Source organism: Teleopsis dalmanni, chromosome 2 (genome assembly GCF_002237135.1).
Source record: "Teleopsis dalmanni isolate 2A chromosome 2, ASM223713v2, whole genome shotgun sequence".
Classification (NCBI taxonomy): Eukaryota; Metazoa; Arthropoda; class Insecta; order Diptera; family Diopsidae; genus Teleopsis; species Teleopsis dalmanni.
The window spans coordinates 31030352-31050956 of NC_051847.1; the positions used below are offsets into that span (position 1 = coordinate 31030352).

The 20605-nt window shown below is 24.8% G+C and overlaps 2 protein-coding genes across 2 annotated transcripts; one reads left to right on the top strand and one right to left on the bottom strand.

The window, feature by feature from the left end:
- The first annotated feature begins 897 nt into the window (after positions 1-897).
- LOC119682399 lies at positions 898-1832 on the top strand. Its single transcript, XM_038095833.1, has 4 exons — positions 898-1036; positions 1097-1289; positions 1340-1473; positions 1529-1832. Exons 1-4 carry the CDS (start codon positions 973-975, stop codon positions 1792-1794), a joined length of 657 nt encoding a protein of 218 aa, XP_037951761.1. The 5' UTR covers positions 898-972; the 3' UTR covers positions 1795-1832.
- A 605-nt stretch (positions 1833-2437) lies between these two features.
- Positions 2438-7279, bottom strand: LOC119680458 (heat shock protein 75 kDa, mitochondrial). Its single transcript, XM_038093276.1, has 8 exons — positions 6988-7279; positions 6549-6898; positions 6131-6482; positions 4995-5176; positions 4752-4920; positions 4615-4684; positions 2865-3557; positions 2438-2790 (listed from the first exon to the last, which is right to left on the bottom strand). The coding sequence occupies exons 1-8, from the start codon at positions 7121-7123 to the stop codon at positions 2616-2618; spliced, it is 2127 nt and encodes a 708-aa protein (XP_037949204.1). The 5' UTR covers positions 7124-7279; the 3' UTR covers positions 2438-2615.
- Positions 7280-20605: the final 13326 nt, after the last annotated feature.

A 20605-nucleotide genomic window follows, 5' to 3' on the forward strand; every position in this document is an offset into this window, starting at 1 on the left:
ATAAGAAAGATAAAAAGAGAGAGGCGCATTGAACAAATATATGAAATTTTTTATAGCTCCAGCACTGCAGAAAACAATACGAAATTATTGAAATTATTATTGAAATTATTCGAAAACAAATTACGAAATTAATTTTTTAAAATATTTAAATTTATACATCAACATTCTTAATAGCTATAAATAATAAAAAAACTGTTTTGTCATGTAATTGGAATTTTCCATTTTCTTTCAAAAATCATTCACAATAGATCAGTTACAAGATTTAACACTAATGTAATGCGATTGACTTACTCGTAAGCAGTTTCGGGAAAGTGGATTTATTTTTATGAATTTTGTTTTTGCTTTGCATATTAATTTTTAAGCGATACGTGTTCTATTGAAGCAATTTCTTCAAAAGAATACATTAATTGAAAGTGACAACAATGTTTTTTATTTATATGAATTTAAATAATTTATTTTTTACTTATTATACACTAAAGATAGTCTACAAAGTTGTACGAAATATATATAATGTAAATAATTTTTTTATAAAAATTAACATATAATTAAAATACTTAACACAAATTAATAAGTGTAAGTTATTATTTAAAATTTTTTTTTATATTTTTATTTTATGTGTTAAATAAACGACCTTAGTCCGGTAATGGGCAAAAAAAAATAATTAAAAAAATATTTATAAATAAATTGATGAATTGCTTTAAAAAGATGTACAATAATTTTATATGTTGGCATATGTATAGGAACACAAAATCAGTAAATATTATCCAAGGAATATTCTTTGACATTAACTGAATGAGAAGAAGAAGCACTTAGCGTTTGATTTAAAATTTTAAATCAGCTGTTTTATATAAATTTTAAAATTTTTGTTTAAGACTTCTGGTCTTTTAATATTTAAAATTTTACGTTAATTGTTTATCATAAATAGTAAATTATAATTATAATTTATTATTTAGAATTTATTGATTCTTTAAAATGAAACGAAAATTTCCCGTCACTAAACGTTCATCTTCAAAAAAATCTAAAAAAACTGACAATGGTAAACTCCCAAAAACAGCTCATAAATAGTTTTTTTTGTTAAGGTTCTTCATAATTTCAGGTGAGCAACACCAGTCTAAAGCAACACTAGATTTCCAACCGCAGCCCGAATTCGTCGATGTTGCTTGCAAAGAAATAAATGCGGAAGACACAGCAACCTGGGTTAAATCTCGTTTACAATATGAATTAGAAAACGCTCTTAGTGACGATGAAGACGAGTACGAAATAGAAGCATTGTCAAGCGCAGGATCGAGGTAATAAAAAATGGTCACATACTGAACTTCTAAAAAGGTTTTGCATTAAGTTTTAGGAAGTTTGATGATGAGGAAAAGTGTATAAAAGTAGAGTATGCGCTTGAGAGTCAGTGCGTACTTCCTGAAATGGACGAACATAATAACGAGGATGAATTACTTATTAAGGATTTAATTATAAATAAAAGTATGTTTCGTTGATTACATAAAATGAAAATAAAAATTATTTTAAATTTATGTAGATTCAAGCAAAGCTTCGTCATCTGCGTTAAATACACCTGCATCATTACAAGCTGGGAATAGCAAAATAGTGGAGAAATTGGAAAAACTTCATGTTGAACGCAAAGGTATAGAAAAAATGTACTTAGAATATATGCAAAAGCGAGATGAAAACCGAGCGAAACGTGCTCTGGCGGTAAATAAACGCAGCCGTGACAAGATTAACGAAATAAAATCTTTAATGGCAGAGATTTCAACGTTAAATGAGAAATTAGAGTTAGAGAATTAATATTTATATTCAATTTTTTTTTTTAAGTTTAAACTCAATTTTTGATCTCATATAAATAAAATATATTGTATAAAAAAAATTAAGATAAGTTAAGATTCAATAATAAAATGTATCATATTTATAAATAATATCTACATTTTTGTTTTTAGAGAATTGCATCCATAATCGCATTGCAATGAAGATTTTCATTTCGTTCGTTTCTACCGGTAGGCTCCAGTTTACCTACTTCATATAGAAACTCCAAGCCATAATAAAAGGGCATACTTATTGGGGTCAACTCTCAACTTGTAGTAATACAGAGTTACTCCCGTTTTGTGGTGCCGAAAGTAAGCAAAAATAAAATATATTCATAATTGAGATTCCAAAACAATTTTAATTGGAATAAATTGTTTCAAACTTGCTATTACGTAGAAATATAAAACATCATTCAAATATCCTCGACGTAATACGCTACAATGCTCGATCATTTTAAATAAATTTATGATGTCCAATTATCATATAACTGGTAACTATTGCCAGCTCAAAACGTGATGGTTGATTATTTTCAAAACGTGGAGAATTTAAGAATATTCCACATAAACAAAAAGTTTTGGAAAACCCCACAGAGGACGAAGCATTTATTTTAATAAAATAACACTTTTTGTTGTTGTTAACTTTAATTGAATAATTTTAATCCAAACCCAAGCAATGGAAACTGGGCAATATTTTTATACTAAATCTAAAAACTCAGTTGAATACCAAGCATCACAGTAAGAAAAATCGATGCTTATAATCGATACGCTTATATCTAAATAACTCTAAATAACACATATATTTATAATTTAGTGTTTATCTAATGCTTTTAGTAAAAGTTCATTTAAATTAGCTATTAAGCTATGTGGATCATCGGTAAGTCCAGCAGCTGCCATTGCATTCGCAAATAATTGTTCGGTGAGTAGACCAGCTAGTTCTGGATCAGAATCACGCAGTTTGAATAATTTCTTAATGATTAAATGTCTATATTAAGAAGAGGAAAAAGGAAAGTTAGAAAATAATACACAACAATTAATAAACATAAAGAATGAACTCACTTTGGATTAATCTCCAATTGTGGTTGAAGTATTTGGTAACGATTTTCTTCTGGTAATTGATGACTTTGTGTGCGTATAAAATGTCTAGCTGCACCCATTTCCTCAACAGTTATCACACAAGGATGATTATCAAGACGTGTGGTAACTTTAACATTGACCACTTTTCCACTTAATTTATTCGATAACCAATTACTTAATTCCGTGGCTTCTGTAGGTCTTAAACTATCTTCACCATAATCAGTTATACTCTCATCAGATTTATTTTCTCGCATTTCTTTTTCAACTGAAACTAAATTCTTTCCTTGGAATTGTCTTAGTTGCAATAAAACCAATTCATCGTATTGTTCATAGCAGAATAAAACTTCGACGCCACGCTTTTTGAGGCTCTCATAGTATGGTGAACATTCAGCTAATGTACGATTTGGTGCGGCTAAATAATAGATGTCCTTTTGTTCGGTATTATTTTTACAGTAGTCTTCAAGTGAAACTCGTTTATCACCAGGAGATTTTGACGATTCGAAACGTAGCAGTTTGCCTATATTCTCTTTAAGGCTTTGATCATGGGTAGTTACTATGCCTTCTTTCAAAAATAGACCATAGTCCTTATAGAAAATCTCATAATCCTCAATTTGTTTTTTGGAGCGTTCATGTAAAAATTTTAATATGCGACTGACTAGCACATCTGATAATTTTCTGAAATAATATATAATATAACAATATATAATATAATAATATATAATATAATAATATATAATATAATAAAAATAATGCCATAGTAAAAGCAATTGGTTTAGACACAGTTGTTCCAATGAGAGTTTTTTATCTATCGAAAAGCAAATTGTTCAGTAAGAAGGTTTTGAGGAGGCGAGATAAATTTCCCCTATGGTATCACAACTGCTCTTGGTCTATGTAAGTCCAAGTACTTTAGGACTCGCAAGACTTATGTAGAAGGGGTGGATTCGAGTATAAATTAAAATCAACCCGGGTCCAGACGGAGTAACCTTGCCACTTCGTTTGGGTGAGTTCAAAGGTCGATTGGACGAAAGTTCGTTTATACAATAAGGCCAGAAAACAGATAAGCTACGTCAGGGAGGGTAGAACTGGAGTTAGTGCACACGTGAGGAATACACTTGTTTATGTGTGACAAGTAACTGTTTAGCACGTGGCTATATCCTGATTTCAATTGAGCTAAGACAGTTCCTACTGCACAAGGAAAACATCTTTCGTCATCTGAAATATTAGGCGGGGGCCATTGAGAAGCTTGCTGTTTGAAAACCGGGATCATAAAGAAAATATTGCTTTGGAGGATGTTGAATGGCACTTGGTCGTTTTCGACGGGTGGCTCCGCAACGTAAATCCGGCCGTTCTTGATACTCATTCCAAGAAGGGGCCACACAAGCAGATCCTAGCAGTCAACAACAAGATGATATTTTTTGGGTATGAAGGGGCAAAACTTTTGCAGATAATTGTTTTTGTAACCCGGGCAGATCTATATGGCAGATAATATGAAAGGAATTAGGTTGGTATATGGTTAAGTAAAAGCAATGTAAAGAAAAGAAGAATTGAAGAAGAAGAAAAGAATTGTGACTATCCTGGGTTAAAGTGGAAGACATTAGTCACTTTTATGGGACGGCATTTAAGATCAATTGGGCTCAAATTGGTGTGTGCATTGGGACATGGATTTTACTAAATTTATAGAAAATAATATTCTTTAATGTCATCATCTATTAAATTTACGATTATAACTTACTTAATCAGTGAACTGTTTTGTAATAGTTCTCTACTCAAATTTAGAGGTATATCTTCTGAATCGACGACACCTGTATAGATAAATAAATATTTGAAAATATTTCTGAATTTTTTATAAAAAAAAAAATACATTTTTACCTTTAATAAATCTTAACCATTTTGGTAGCAAATTGTCGGTTTTTGATTGAATTAGAATCTTGCGGGAATAAAGTGCAACACCAATATCTCTATCTTGTGCTAAGTCAAATAAGCCAGGTTTTCCTTCTGGGAAATACAACAAAGCTCGAATGCTTAAAGGAACATCGGTCTAAAATTGGATATAATATTTTAAATATTTAGATCTGAAATATTAAAAAAAATCCTGAAAATAATAATGCTTACTTTATAGTGTAAAGTGAAACGTGGTGTACCGTATGTATTAGCAATGAAACGATAAAATTCATTATGCTGTTCTTGTTTGACATCCTTAGGTTCCATTAGCCAGACGGGACTTACTTCATTGGCGCGTAAACCATTTAAATAAATGGGTGAACCCACAAAGTTGCTATATTTTTTAATGACCGCTGTAAATCAAAATGAAAAATTAACATAGTATTTATAAAAACTTAAGAGTTTTATTATTTTTTAAGATTATTATTTATTGTTTTCTGCAGAGTTGTAAAGTGGGATCTGTCAGTAATTTTTGATAGCTTATTAATCGATATTTAAATTAGAAGTTATGGGAATTACTTTAATAAGCTCCTACATTGAAGTTTTTGATAAGGATAAATATCATAAAAAATTCAACTGCCTTTTTATTTCGAATTAATTTTCATTAAGTTCCAAACTTTAAATACCAGAGAAAGTATGAAAAGCCACCACAATAACTTATATATTAACATGAATGTGTTCATACCAGCTTCTAGTAGTACTTTTTATATTTATAATGCAGTTCCTAAGATGGTCTAATTTAGTTATAACATGAGATGAGATAAGAAATGCACTAAGGACTAATGAGGTTCTAGACTTCCAGAGTCGAAGTTTAGAATAATTATATTTACTATTCCCTGACCTATTTTTTATTATTCGCACAGCTTTTTCTATCAAAAAGAACAGATTTTAAAGGAAATAATTTTTTTAACCGTTTGTAAGACTGCAAATAGGTAATAAAGAAAGATCTATTAATTGACAAAAACTCAATAAAATGGAGCTAGTGTAACTGTAGGGATTTGTTAAGAAGAGTACCTGTCGCGCATAAATATTTCAATTCCCAGTTTTGTAGTACTATTAAGATCTATTAAATTATTAAACTCTACAGAATGGATGAAGTGCATCTGTAGGGATTTTTTAAGGATACTATTCGCGCATAAATGCTTTGATTAACAATTTTGCATTACTTCTTTACACGACGTTGCTATCTGTTCTCAGCTTTAATACTTATACTAATTTAAACCCTATTGTTCTTTACATCTAATGTTGTTAAATATTTTAAGTGTGGTTATCTATCTTAGAGTTTCTGTAGAACTTCATAAACTAACCTTTAATACGTTCTTCATCTGAGTACTCGCGACATTCTGGCTTAAGATGAATTACAATTTTAGTACCAAGTGCTACACCCTCTGCTTCTTGTATTTCATAAGATCCGCTGCCATCTGTCGACCAACGAAAACCAGGAGAGTTCTCCTTTGAGGATCGTGTAAACACTTCAACTTTATTTGCCACCATAAAAGCGGAATAAAAGCCTACACCAAATTGACCAATAATATTCGATGAATTTTCTTCGCTTTCACTTTTCTTCTTAATTTGTTCCAAAAATTGTTTAGAACCACTACGTGCAATTGTGCCCAGATTATTGATAAGTTCCTCACGTGTCATGCCAATGCCAGTATCCTATTGGATTAAGTAAAGAAACAATTAGAAAACTTAATTCTTAAAAAAAGGGTTTTGTGCACTTACTTGTATAGTCAACTTCATTGCTGGTTTATCGGTATGTAAGTGTATTTCCATAGCACGATCAGCATTTTCATAATCACTTTGCTCATCTCCAGCAGTTTGTATGGTGTAGCGAAATTTTTCCAAAGCATCGCTAGCATTCGAGATCAATTCACGTACAAATACTTCGCTTTCAGAGTACAAAGAACGGGCAACAATATCCAAGAGCATACGTGTTTCTGCTTGGAATTCGTGTTTATTCGCGTCTCCAACACCTTTTTCGGTGTCACGTATAATGTTGTGTTTCTGTGGCTCCTCATCCTGTTTGACTTCTTCAGGAGCGGCTGTATTTACTTGACGTACAAAATTAAAATCTGCAATGGAATTTATATGAGGTATTCATTATTTACAAAGTTCATTAATTAACTAATAATATTTATACTATATTAGTAGTGACACTTACTTGAGAATGCGGGAGTCGATCTGTACGGCACGTTTTGTGGTGTTACGTTTGAGTTCAGGGCAGTCAAACGTAATGCTTGACGGTTGATCCTTGTCGCCTTTTGCAGAATATTAAAAGCTCGAGAAATGTATGACATGTTTAATTTTTGTTTTTATTTATTAACACTTTAACAAGAAAAAATAATTTATATATAATATAAATTGAAATTTAAGTGCCGAATTATATTGAAGTTTCTTTCTTATTGCTGCACCAGCTGGGTGCAGAATAAAATGTGCGCCTTAAGTCAGGGTTGTTCAAAAAATATGTAAAGAGTAAATATTTTTTAATCAAATTGTTATAAATTTTGTGTTTCGATTAAATACTTTTAGCATTGTTTAATTAGTTTATAATTTGTATACAATGCTTTTCAGTAGGAAATATAAGCTGATATGAATTAATTCATATTTAACCTCGTTTTTAATTGGCAAGTCTTGATTTGCTTTTGATCTGTCATTTTTTCTCGAATTTTGTGGTCCAACATTGTTGACAGCTACACATATATTAACAAATTGGTATTGCTTGTTTAATTCATTTAACTTTCAATTCGCCAGAAAACAAAAGTAGAGTTTTCACGAGGCACTGGTTATTGGGTTATGTGGTTATAAAATTAAAAATAGTCTATGTGCACCGTAAACAGACTGTTCTGCAGGTTTTCTGGTTATTTTCATACAATCAGCTGTTCTGTTCACTAAAAATGGGTTATAAATAAGTTATATGTATATTTTTATATATCTTATATATTTAATTTTAAAGGTTTGTTTGCAAACGAAACCAGCTGTTATTGATGTCAACTTAAAATTCACAATTTGTCGTGCCAAATCAAATATTCTTTTTCTTTTTGAATAATTTTGTTTTATATTAAAAAATTTATTTTGAAATCTCAGGACTTCTTCTGAAAGGATTTTACGTATTATTCCAAAGTCATTATATTTAACGTTGTTATATAAATTTATTATAATTGACTTCTTACCTTATAAATGATATTTCCAATTCACATTTAGGATTGCAGCACTTTCTCAAAGATCAATAACTTAAGTCCAGATCGATTTCAGGTTTATTTTGTAAATAACTTTTTTATTATCAATAAAATGTCTTGTCTCTCACCCAGGCTATGAAATTATTATTATTATAGTAGTGCCGATTACAAAAGATTTTGGGACTCGCATAGTTCTATAGCCCACTATATTATGACTTATTCTACCATTTCATTGACCTTCAGTAAATCAATTGATTTCTATTAAAAACCTTAACAATTTTATAAAGTAGACTGTATCCATCTCTGTTAATAGCTTAAAGATTTTTATTTCCGAAGACTTAACCTATTGTCTGACGGCTAAAGAAAGTAAAAAAGTTTATAAATGCAGTTTTATGAAAATATATCATCCGAGCTGGAATTTGAAGCCAGAGTATTGAGGTTTCATGGTTTTTATTTTAATTAATTTAAACTGCCTCCTAGAAATAAATTGTGACTAGTTTTCTTTTAAATAATCATAGAGAAATTATTGACGAAGTCCTGATTCGGTAATCAAAGGCAGACCGGAGCCGTCAATAGCAGACTTGGAATTAACCACAAGACACATTAATATTAACGTACACTTTATTATTTAATCCGATTAATTTATTGGTTTTTTTTGTAGATAGAGAGCATTAATACCCATAATGTGCGACTTGAGCCAACTATTAACATCCGCCGGCCCAGATTGCTAACGACTGAAACACCATTCCAGCAATCAGGAAATAAAAAAGTAGAGACGTTTAACATTTACACATCTTCTTCTTATTAGGCACTAAAGTCCAGTGTGAACCTTGGCCCTCTTTTTTTTAAAAAAAGGTTGCGTAGCGGGTGTTTTCTTCCGATGCGAGGCTACTAACTTTGCGATCAACCCCCAACCTAAAGCACCTAAACTTTACAGAGTTTGAATTAATTGATTTATTCTTGATTTTTTTACGAACTTATTATAATGAAAACAATGTCTTATTAAGTTTAATATAATTGTATAAGATAAATAAACCTGCAAAATTATTGCGGTTGATTATTCATATTACATATATTATATATTAAAATATAATATATTATTATTAATTAATATTATTATACTATTGAATAATACTATTGTTATATTATTAATTAATATTATTATATTTTACATTAAAATATGATTTTCGATTCAACACAATTTAGCAAACAAAAGCTATATATATATTAAATTAAAATTTAAATAAAGTGAGAATTATAATTTGTAAACTCCTACGTAAAGCAACATAAATTAAATCAGAGTCATAACATAAACAACATGACAGAATAAAATAATTTATTATAAAACAAACTTTTTCTATGAATATTCAGTCACTTACGACAATTTAATATTGAATATTAATCATTGCAATGATTTTAATTACAATAAAACTTTATAATTAATTCAATATAATAATAATGCAAACATAATAGCAGTTATTGAAACAAATCTGTACGAGCCTTACTTTTAGAGGACGTTTTTATATTAAAATAAAATTATTTAAACAATCTCATTACCCAACCATGTTACTTTATATAGAACATCAACTTTAAATAAAGTAAGAATTATAATTTGTGAATTACTATGTAAAAAAAAACTAAATGAAATGAGAATTATAATATGAATAATATGTATAATATGGGTGTCAGTGTGTAAAAATGACAGATCTTTCGCTTTTGCACAAGTCAAATTTATATTTCCAAGTCATATTATAGCACAGAATATATATTTTCTTTTGGAACAGATAGTTTGTATTTCGATCCATTGATTGTACTTCAAACTTTATCCGCTTATATGTTCTGATCCAACAGTGAGTCCAATGTACGCATTGAATGTTGAATAATGTTTTTATTCTTCGGGTTTTCCTCGTATTTCATCGTTGGGAGTTATTCTTAGAAGTGTTGGTGTTGATTATTAGAAGTATTGATTTTCGTGGCATTAGCATTGCTAAGTCTATCAAGTCAGGTTGTGTTAGCACAGAATAAATGATTTTCATACAAAATTTGACACTTCATTTATCAAGCAGATAAATGTACACGTTTATAAGGTTACCAACATCAAATCTCATCAAATCTCAGAATGGTTCCTCGGGGAGATATGCAGATCTGAGGTCAATTATTGCTTAGTCTGATGAAGTGATAAACAATAATTTAGTCAAGGTGTAGAGATGGGTTTTAAAGAAACCTCGAGTTAAAAAAGAGTATAAGTGCTTAAGTGCACTAGCTCAAAACAGCTTCAACCTAATAAGGTTTATAAGGCATCTATCAGTTCAGATGAGTATTCCTTTTGTATTGACAACAGATAAAATTATACGATATAAATTTATTTTGTAAAATTTTCGTGTAAATTTATTAAGTTTATGTAAACGATTTTTTGTACAAAATTTGACACTTCATTTACCAGGCAGATAAATTTATAAGTTTTTTAAGGTTTATAAGTCATTTATCAGTTCAGATTAGTACTAAATTATACAATCCACTTTCTTATAAGTCTGCTCCTATGCCTTACTTGGTCAAAAGAAAAACCCTAAAGCCACTTAAACCTAAGTCAAATAGATCTATTTATTGGTGAGAATACAGTATTTGTAAATAAGCTAGAGTGTAGAAAATTAAGAATGCTTAAGTAGAGTTTATATATATTATACAAACTATCTGGGGATATAATTCCATACAAAAATTGAAATTATAAATTTGATCTCCTACTCAAAATTTATTTCATACCAAATTTATGCAATAAAGAATTCATAAATAAATGCTCTATCGATTAACTTCGAAGGTAATGTCTATATGAAATGCTCACCTTGTTTCGCAGCTTAAAAATTAATTGTTTTTGTAATTCCATTATTAATCATTTTCATTTTTTTATTAGAAGTTGTTAATTCATTTATCAAATTTTACACATTAATTCATAACAAATTCAATTTGTTCTATACTCAATCCCACTATAAACGTGCTAATTCTTAAGTAAATATTTACTCTTTCCATTATCATGAAAGTCAGTGCCAACAATTATTAAAAATATTTTAAAAAAATATTTAATCTTTAACACATGACTAGAACTTAGTTATATTATAAATATAATTCAATTAATTCAGTAAGTTAGTGGCATTCTGGAAGTGAGTGTCGATAGATGTACATACATTCAGAATGTAGGGAGAAAGAAAGGTAGAGTTAATTGGCGTAGAGCTCATAGATATGTAACCATATTAGATTGAATCCTTAGAGATGATACTTTCAATAGTATATCTTACTTAAGATGTATCTGTCTGTCATTAGCGCATTTTAAAAGAGAGTTCAATATATAGAATTATAGCCACCCAAAACTTGTAGCACCAAAGAATATTAGTCGAGTTTTTAAGTTCAAAATTCTACCAATAAGAATTTTATGTCCTAGCTAGGCGTGTCAGAGTCAAACTTGCAAGGGTTCCTGAACATAGGGATATCTCGTACAATTGCAGGAGGGACGAGCTTGCCAAAACAGGCAGCCTTTTCCCTGACATTCACTTCTCCGATATTGGCATCCCACTTTTAACAGTTAAACTGGCAAATCAACAAAAATATCACAGCAAAACTGAACAAACAAATCCTGCTGTGAGATCGCTAGATTGACATAAACGTAACAGTTAGCAACTTTAACTAAACCGTAACCTGCTCAGCACTACAGCATCGGTGCTGATGGATCACTGCATAACACGTAGGCATACTGTGAGGCTTAGTCTACCCTAAAATGATTCTTGTCGTGTTTGTGACTCTGAGGCTGAGAAACAAACTGTGCTCCATATCATGTATTAGTGCCCATCTTTACCTAAGAGAAGATCTAAAATCTTCGGGACCGTTATCGTACCGAATGACCTGCAAAAACCGAAAACCTGGACTTATTTAGATTTAAAGAATTGTCAGATCTTTACCTAATGGAGAAGTCATTTTCTTTCGGCGTTAATCACATATTGACTTCTAGTCTGTGTATGAACAAACTCCAATAATGTAGCATTAAAACGGGCCATTATTTGGGCTCAAATGGGCTTAGGAGACTTTAGAAGACTAGATTAAAAATGTTTCGATTTTTAATCTATAAATCTTCTTCGATAATAAATTTATGAAAATAGGTTTAAATTAAATGTTCATAAATCTTCCGTTCTATAAGGGACTTATCTAATATAAGATGAAGTGTCCATATATTGAAAACTGAAATGACTTTTGTAGCGCCTTTCCTAAACACCACTAACTATAATTGTTATTTTACTTTCTAAATATATACTATATTACTTTCTTGAATTTTATTTTTGCTTAATAAATATTTAAAGAATATTTTAAATCCAAGCTAATCAAGTAATTAAAAATAAAAAACACACATTTTTTACATTTTACATTTCTATACAATTTTTTTTTATTAATTTTTTTTAAAATAATATTCGTATATCTTTTGATTAATATTTATAATTATTTTTATATCTCTTATGATTTGCATAATTCATAAATAATGTCGTAAATTTAATATAATACTAATTATAATATGACACACACACACAAACTGATTGTAATAATTTTTAAATTATTATTAATTTAGTTTAATATATTTAACAATATTCGTTTTAAATGCTAAATAATTTTATCTAATTATTTAAAAGAATTTTTCATATTTATATATATGATAACGGAGTTTTACAAATAAAATAATTTTAATTAATATTAGAATAAAAACTAAGTTAAGCTGTTATAAAATAAAATAAAACATAAAAAAGAATTAAAAATTAAATATACTTATATATTAATAATAATTATATTAAATGATAAATAAAAATTATATAATATATAAAAAAATATATAATACATTAATGTCGAGTATTATTACACAACTTTTAACTTATTATATAAAAGAAGATAATAAATATTAATTTTTTATTGTTAAATACAATATATAAAATGAAAAACATTTTATAGAATTATTTCATGTAATATTACAAAGTGAGTTAAATTAAATAATATAAAAAAATAATTAAATCAAATAAATAATAAATAAATTTATATAATATGATTAAAGTAAAAATAATTAATAATAAAATAAAATAATTAAAATAAAATGAAATAAATAATAAAAGAATTAATAATTGGTTAATAAATTAAATAATATAGAATAATATAAGTTTACATAAAATTATATAAGAAAAATAAAATAAAATAAAACACATTATTGTATTGTCAAATGCAATCTATATAGAAAATAACTTTAAATAGTATATTATTAAAAAATTAAAAAAAACCAAATATATTAAAAATAGTAAAATAAAGCACATATATATTATTTATTTTAATAATATAATATGATTATAATAATATAATTCATAATAAAATTAAATAAAAAACAAAATCATATATTATATATATATATTTTTTTATAAGTAATTTCAAATATTACTTATAAAACAATATCATAAAAATTGAATAAAATTAATAAAAACAAAATTAATAAAAAAATTTATTAAATAAAAATAATTTTTTCGATTGAAATGGATTCTAAAATAATAAAATACAATATAACATGTAATAATTGGCTGTCTCGATGGCTAAGTGGGAAAAGGCTTGCACTAAAGCCCGCGGGGCGTAGGTTCAATTCCTACGGTGGCCTGAACACATTGCACTCTTAACATAACAAACAAGCCTAAAAAATAAAAAAAAAAAGAAAAATGGTTTAAAACATTAAAAGAATTTAAAAAAACAAAAAAATTAAAAGAATTTAAAAAAACAAAAAAAATTAAAAAATCAAAACAAAAAAGTAAAGAAGTACAAACGCTTACTTTTTTTAAAAAGAATTTTTTTAATATAATATAACAAAATAAAATATTTTAATGTTAGAAAAATAAATTAAAATAAAATCATATAAAGCAAAATGAAATGAAATATAAAAAATAATATAATAATAATAATAAAAAAAAAAATTATAAAATGTTTCTCATATTTTATTCAAATATGTATAAAAATAAAAAAAAAATTATTTGTAAAAATTAAACTCAAATCAGAGTAACCTAATTAAATAAATATTATCCAAAAAATATAACAAACTGTTTAAAAATAATACTGACTAAAAAAAAAACATATTTAAATAATTTAATTTAATAAATTTAGGGTTTTTAAAATAAAAATAATTTTGATAAAAATAAAAATTATTACTAAAACATTTTTTATATTATTGATATTAAAAATTAAATAATTGTTTTATATAAAATTAACTATTTATATAGTTAAATAGTTAATATTAATAATTAATTATTAATTAAAAAAAAATAAATAAAAAACTTCAGAAGTTTTTAAAAAATTTTATCTAATTTTATTCTTAATTTATATTTTTACAAATATATTATAAAATACATTATAAAAAAGAATATAAGTAAGCAGCGTCAAAATAAAAATCTAATGCAAAAAAAAAAGTGAAAAATAAAATTGATTATTTATTATTAATTTTATATATACAATTCAATATATTACTTTCATTAAAATCTAGTTTTTATTTTTATTTTATTTTGTTTTTGGTTTTTTTAAGTTTATAATTTAATAAAAATATTGGAATTTCTTACAAATATTTGTGGTATACTGCACTACATATTTTTTTTTGAATCTAATACAATATTTATTTTTTTATAAATTTATTAATTAGAATTGGTATAAAAATGCATCAATATATATATATTTTCATATATATTATTTAAATATCTTGTTGTGTATAATCGTGAGTAAAAAGTTAATGAATTCCCTTTTTCATTGAATATTTTCTTGTTATTTTTCTTTATGCAATAATTTTAATGCAAAATTTGAGGTAGATTTTCTATTTGAAATTTAAATATATAATATAAATATTTAAACTTTAAATTTGTGCATTCTTTGTAGTATTTATATATATTCCAAATATATGTGAATTATTGTATATAATATCTGTGGAATTTTGAAATATGAAAATATTTTTAATTTCGGTTTTTTATTTAAATTTTGTTTCAAAATGTTTGTATAATTTGGACATTAGAAAAAAAAAATGAACTTTAAAAAATATAGAATTAGATTTTTATAGAAATTTATGAACAATTTTAAAAAATAAAATAAATAAAAATTGTAAAAATATGAAATTGGAGCTTTTAATTAATTTAGAAAATAAATAATTATACACAGTTTACATTAAAAAAAAATATTAGAATATACATATATATAGAATATATACATATATATATAAAATGTTTGGATTTATGAAAACTATCATTAAATTTTTTAAAAATATAAATTTCATACATAATGATATATTTAGAGGATTTGTTAAAAAAATAACTAAACAATATAAAAATTTAAAGAAAAAAAATTTTTAATATTTAAACATCATCATTTAATAATAATTTATGAGCGGGCTAATTGGTTACTTAAATAAAAATAAAAAAACTTAAATTTATTATTTATATTTAAAACAAATTATATTCTATTAAGATTTCCGATATTTCGATTATCTTCGATAGTCATCTTCAGGAAAAATAATTATTTTTTTAAAAAAAAAAAAATAATTAATTCATATACACACAATTATAAGCGAAACAGATTGATTTAATATTTAAAATTAATAATTAATTAGTAAACATAAATATATCAAAAGGTATAACAAATAATTTAGTTTAAAAAAAAAATTAATATTTTTTAAAAGATAAAATATATTTATATATTTTAAGTATATATTAACTTTTACTGTTTTATTGTTTTTTATAATTATTTTTGGGAATGTATACACAAAATTAAATATTTAAATCATATAATCAAAATTTTTATTATTTATTCTTAAGAAAGTAATTTTAATTTCTTTTCATTGATTTGCATTATTATTAAAAAATTATTACAAAACGTTTTTGTTGTTAAATTTTACTATACAAATTTTTTATATATAAATAAGAACATAAATCGATTGTTTTCTCAAGCATTGCTTACAAGTTCTTTGATTTATATTATATATGATTTTTATATTATAATACCAATTCTGTTTTTATTTTTTAGAGTATAAATACTAATATAAAAGACTATATAAAAAGCAACACATATTTTATTTACTTTGCAAAAAAAGGCTCTAGTGTTTTTTAATCTTCCTTGTTTTTTTTTTTCAATATATATTATATATAATTTTACATATACATATATTAATATATATTTGTATATATTTCTCTAGTAATTTTTTTTTGTTTTAATTGCTTTTCGATTTCTTATGAAAGTAATTTTGAGTATTTTTCACTTGATTTTTTTTTAAATATTATAATTAAATTATATATAATATTATTTATTTGTTTTTTTTTTTTTTTGATAAGTACACACAACATTTAAGTACAAACTACTCTAAAGAGTAATAAATTTTTATAATAAAGTATATTTTTAAATGATTCATTTGAAATATTAAATTATTGATTTAGTATTTTTTTTATTTTATTATTTTTAAGTAAATGCTTTTATTTTCAATTTATAATATTAAATATTAATACCTTGTTAGTTTTTTATTTTTTTTTTGTTTGTTTTTTTGATTTCTTTTTTTATATAGTATATATATGGTTTATGATTTAGTAAGTTACTAATTTTAAGCACTACAACAACATCTATTTAGGAGAATTTTTGTACAAAACTAACATATATATAAATATATAAAAATTGTTTTGTATTATAAGATTATTAATTTTTTTTTACATTTTTTTTACATAAATTTTTATTGATTTCTCTTTTTTTTAAATTTATTCTTTATGATTTAAATTTAAAGTAATCAGTCCACTTCGTTTTGGCAGTGTCGTAATTTTTATAATTTTTTATACTGGATTCAAATTTTATTTTATTTTTATTTGAAAATAAAAATTATAATAATAATTTATAATTTCTTGTCATAGGCCAAAAATTTTTGTTAATTACAAAACAAATTATTATTAAATAAAATAAATTATTCAATAAAATATATTATAATATAAAATAAATTATAAAATAAATAATTTTTTAAAAAATATTTAACTAAAACAATAAAATAATAATAATGAAATAATAATAGCAGCATTTAACTCATAAAAGAAATGTATTTTAATTATTACAATATAATAAAATATAATAATAATTTAAACTTTTCACTTCTTTAATATATGCCATTCAATTAAAAAAAAATATTTTGTTTGAATTATAAATTTTAAAAACATATTAAATATATATTTATATAAATAACATTTTTAAATAAAATACATTAAATATATCATTTTTAAAAATACATAAAAAAATTGAGATAAATGAAAAATAAAAAATTTGGTTAAATTAATTCATATGTAAATAAATAAATATATAAAGTGATTAGTGTTTATATATTAATGATTGAATAATTATAAATAAAAATATATATATTTTATGAATAAAAATATATGATAAAAAATTTATCTCTATTTTTCATCCATAAATTATATATTATTGAGCTTTACTGTAATAATTTTTTTTCCTCTCCTATATATATATATATATATAATTTAAATATTGTATGATTTGATTGATACATTAAAGTTTATATATAAGTTTCTATTTATATATATTTAAATTAGTACCAAATAAATTATCACTGGAGTTAAAAGAGGAGTAGTAAGCTTTTTTATAATAGAAAAATAGTGTTAGTATGGAAAGCAGGGTGAAGCATATCAAGTGATACGTATATATAAATAAATAAATTTAAAAATTAATTATAATAAATAATTTTTAAATAAAATCAGTAATAAAAATTTTGATTTAAATGATTTTAAATTATTCAAATTCAGATATCTAATTTACTTCCAAATCCTTTATATTTAAAAACTCTATTTATCATATAGAGGAATTTATCATCATACAATTCAATATATTTTTTGTAGATAACACACCTTTGAATATTTCTGAACCTATCTGTGAAATAGAAAGTACGATCAATAATCAATTGAATTAATAATAATTCAACCTATTAAAAATAAAACAATTTAAAAATATTAAAAAAAAAACACAACTGTGATTGTTATAATATCATATAGGGTTTCATAAAATGATTGAAAAGATCCATATCGATTGTGACCATTGAATTATCATAATTTGATTTGATTATATATAGAAATAATAAAAGTCATACTGAACTGAACTTTTAGGTGTTATAAGGAATAAGAAATTTCATTGGCATATAGTGTAGACTTCGATTTTTTGAGATTGACTATATATTATAAAAATCTTAATTTAAGATAATCTCATCTGAATATTAATACTGATAATTATCTTAAAATTTAATGTCAGAGTATAGCTCAGAGTGTCAGAAAGTCATAGTGAATTTCATCAAAATTGTAAGTGTGGTTTAGACTGATATTATGCCAGTATACACACCAATATCATATATAATATAAACCGTATACGGAATTTTTAAAAGCGGTTATACATTTTCTAGAAATCAATTCTAATATTATCTGTGAAAAGTCTGTGCAAGAGTAATTCTTGGCACGTTTATTTGCTGTTCACAAGTTAGATTCTATCTAGATTTCTTTCTACATTCAACGAAATATCTTTTAAAATATCTATGTTTAGAGAAATATACTTTGCAACAAACCAATATATCTACTTTCAAAAAGTTCTTATATCGGATTGTTATTATAAGAATTATTATTATTATATATATAATTATTATATAGTATATAGAATGCTTCAAAGTAGAGAGGACTTTCTGAGAAACTATTTAAGAACTTTTTATCGTTATAGTTATCTTTTACAGAAGAGAGTTGATCAAAACTTTTATTATTCTTAATGAACATTAAGTATTTTTAAGGCGACCACTTGATTGTTTTCTAGAGAGAATATATGAGGAGAACTTATGTATATTAACTGAAAACCTTAAAGAGTAACAGCATTAAATTGATTTTAAACGTCCGTTTTGAGAAAAGAAACCAAATGGAGAGATTTTTTTATCGAACAGTAGTGAATTGCAACAACAAAAATTTTTATTATTTTTAATTAATTGAATTTTTGACTGTCCATACGCTGTTTCGAGTATTGCCATATACCCACCATCAGTGGGCTTGGAATTATTTCTAATCTTTCTAGCAGAATGTCTTCAAAGGCAATTATTTGAACTTTAAGAGAAACTAATCATATTTATCTTCAAACAATATTTAGTGCTAGAGATGAGCAATATATTATAAGCTAATATTTCTAATCTGCAATTGAAAATTTTAGACCAAATATTGGTATAAGTACGAAAAACCTGGTATTGATATAGGTATACCCGATACTAAGTATTGGTATAGATATACTCGATACTAAGCATTGGTGCAGGTATATTCGTTACCTATTCTTTATAGATGTATATACGGTACCTATTATTTGTAAAGGTGTACACAGTGCCTAGTATTGGTATATATATATACGATACTAAGTTTTAGTATAGGTATATATTGTACCAAATATTGGTATAGGTATATAATGTACCTAGTATTGGTATTCGGTACGATAGTATTGGTATAGTATTTGATATCTTATTCAATAAAGCAATTTTAGGTGAATAATTAGTTGTTAACTGATATTTGATGTTGTTGTCGTAAGCTGAATAGAACTACTGGTATTATCTCTGTTGAAGGTTGTGAGTAGCACTTGATCGTACGTGCAGATTATTGATTCTGGGACACTAGTCTTAGTTCAACCGTTCAACTCTATAACCTATTTTAGTTCATTAATACTATGTTAGAAATTTTACTTTTAATAAAATATTGCCTATTACTATTGGAGAAGTCTGATCTGTTAAACGTGAATAACATATCCTAATAATGGAACTACAACATCTGTTTTGGGATGTAGCAAAATTTCTTTATAATTTACTCTTGATTTTGAATAGATCCTTAAATAGTGGAATTAGCTATTGTTATCGTTCAAGTTTTAATTTGCTTATAGTGTTTTTTTTTGTAAGTGTAAGTTTATTAAATTAAAATTGTGGAAAAAATGAAAAACTCAAATTTAAAACGATTATAAAAAATGTTTTATTTTTAAAAAATTTTATAAAAAAAATTTATATACAAATCAATTATATGTATATTAAATTTAAACAAAAATATATATGTTTTTAAATTTATATATATAATTATATATATGTAGTTAATATTGACTAAATAAAATTTAAATGAAATAAAGAGGAACTTAAAATTATGTTTTTATTCTGTTTTGTGTGTTTGTTCAAAAAATGTTGTTTTCCTCTTGGTTTCACTTAAAAGATCTCTTCTTTAGATGAATTTTATTAAACTAACTAAATATACTAATGAAGCTAAGAATTTTTTTTATATATTAAAATTATTATTTGAAAAAGTTGTTTTTCTGTTTCATAAAGAAAAAGTCTCCAAATATATTAGTTATTTAATTTATATAAAATTTAAAATTAAAAGTCTTCTTGAAACATATATGCGTTTATGTTGTAATGATTAAAAAAAAAAACCATAGAATAAAAACAAAACAATTAATTTAAAAAAAAATAATGTATTTTTATATAAATTTATATATATATATAAAAAATGCACTAACAAGAAAAACACACAACAT

Coding starts and splice junctions, on each gene's coding strand:
- LOC119682399 (XM_038095833.1), top strand. CDS start 973: ATGAAACGAAAATTTCCCGTCACTAAACGTTCATCTTCAAAAAAATCT. Junction 1,037..1,096: donor ATCTAAAAAAACTGACAATG/GTAAACTCCCAA, acceptor TCATAATTTCAG/GTGAGCAACACCAGTCTAAA. Junction 1,290..1,339: donor TTGTCAAGCGCAGGATCGAG/GTAATAAAAAAT, acceptor TTTTGCATTAAG/TTTTAGGAAGTTTGATGATG.
- LOC119680458 (XM_038093276.1), bottom strand. CDS start 7,123: ATGTCATACATTTCTCGAGCTTTTAATATTCTGCAAAAGGCGACAAGG. Junction 6,899..6,987: donor ATCGACTCCCGCATTCTCAA/GTAAGTGTCACT, acceptor ATTCCATTGCAG/ATTTTAATTTTGTACGTCAA. Junction 4,921..4,994: donor GTTTCACTTTACACTATAAA/GTAAGCATTATT, acceptor ATCCAATTTTAG/ACCGATGTTCCTTTAAGCAT.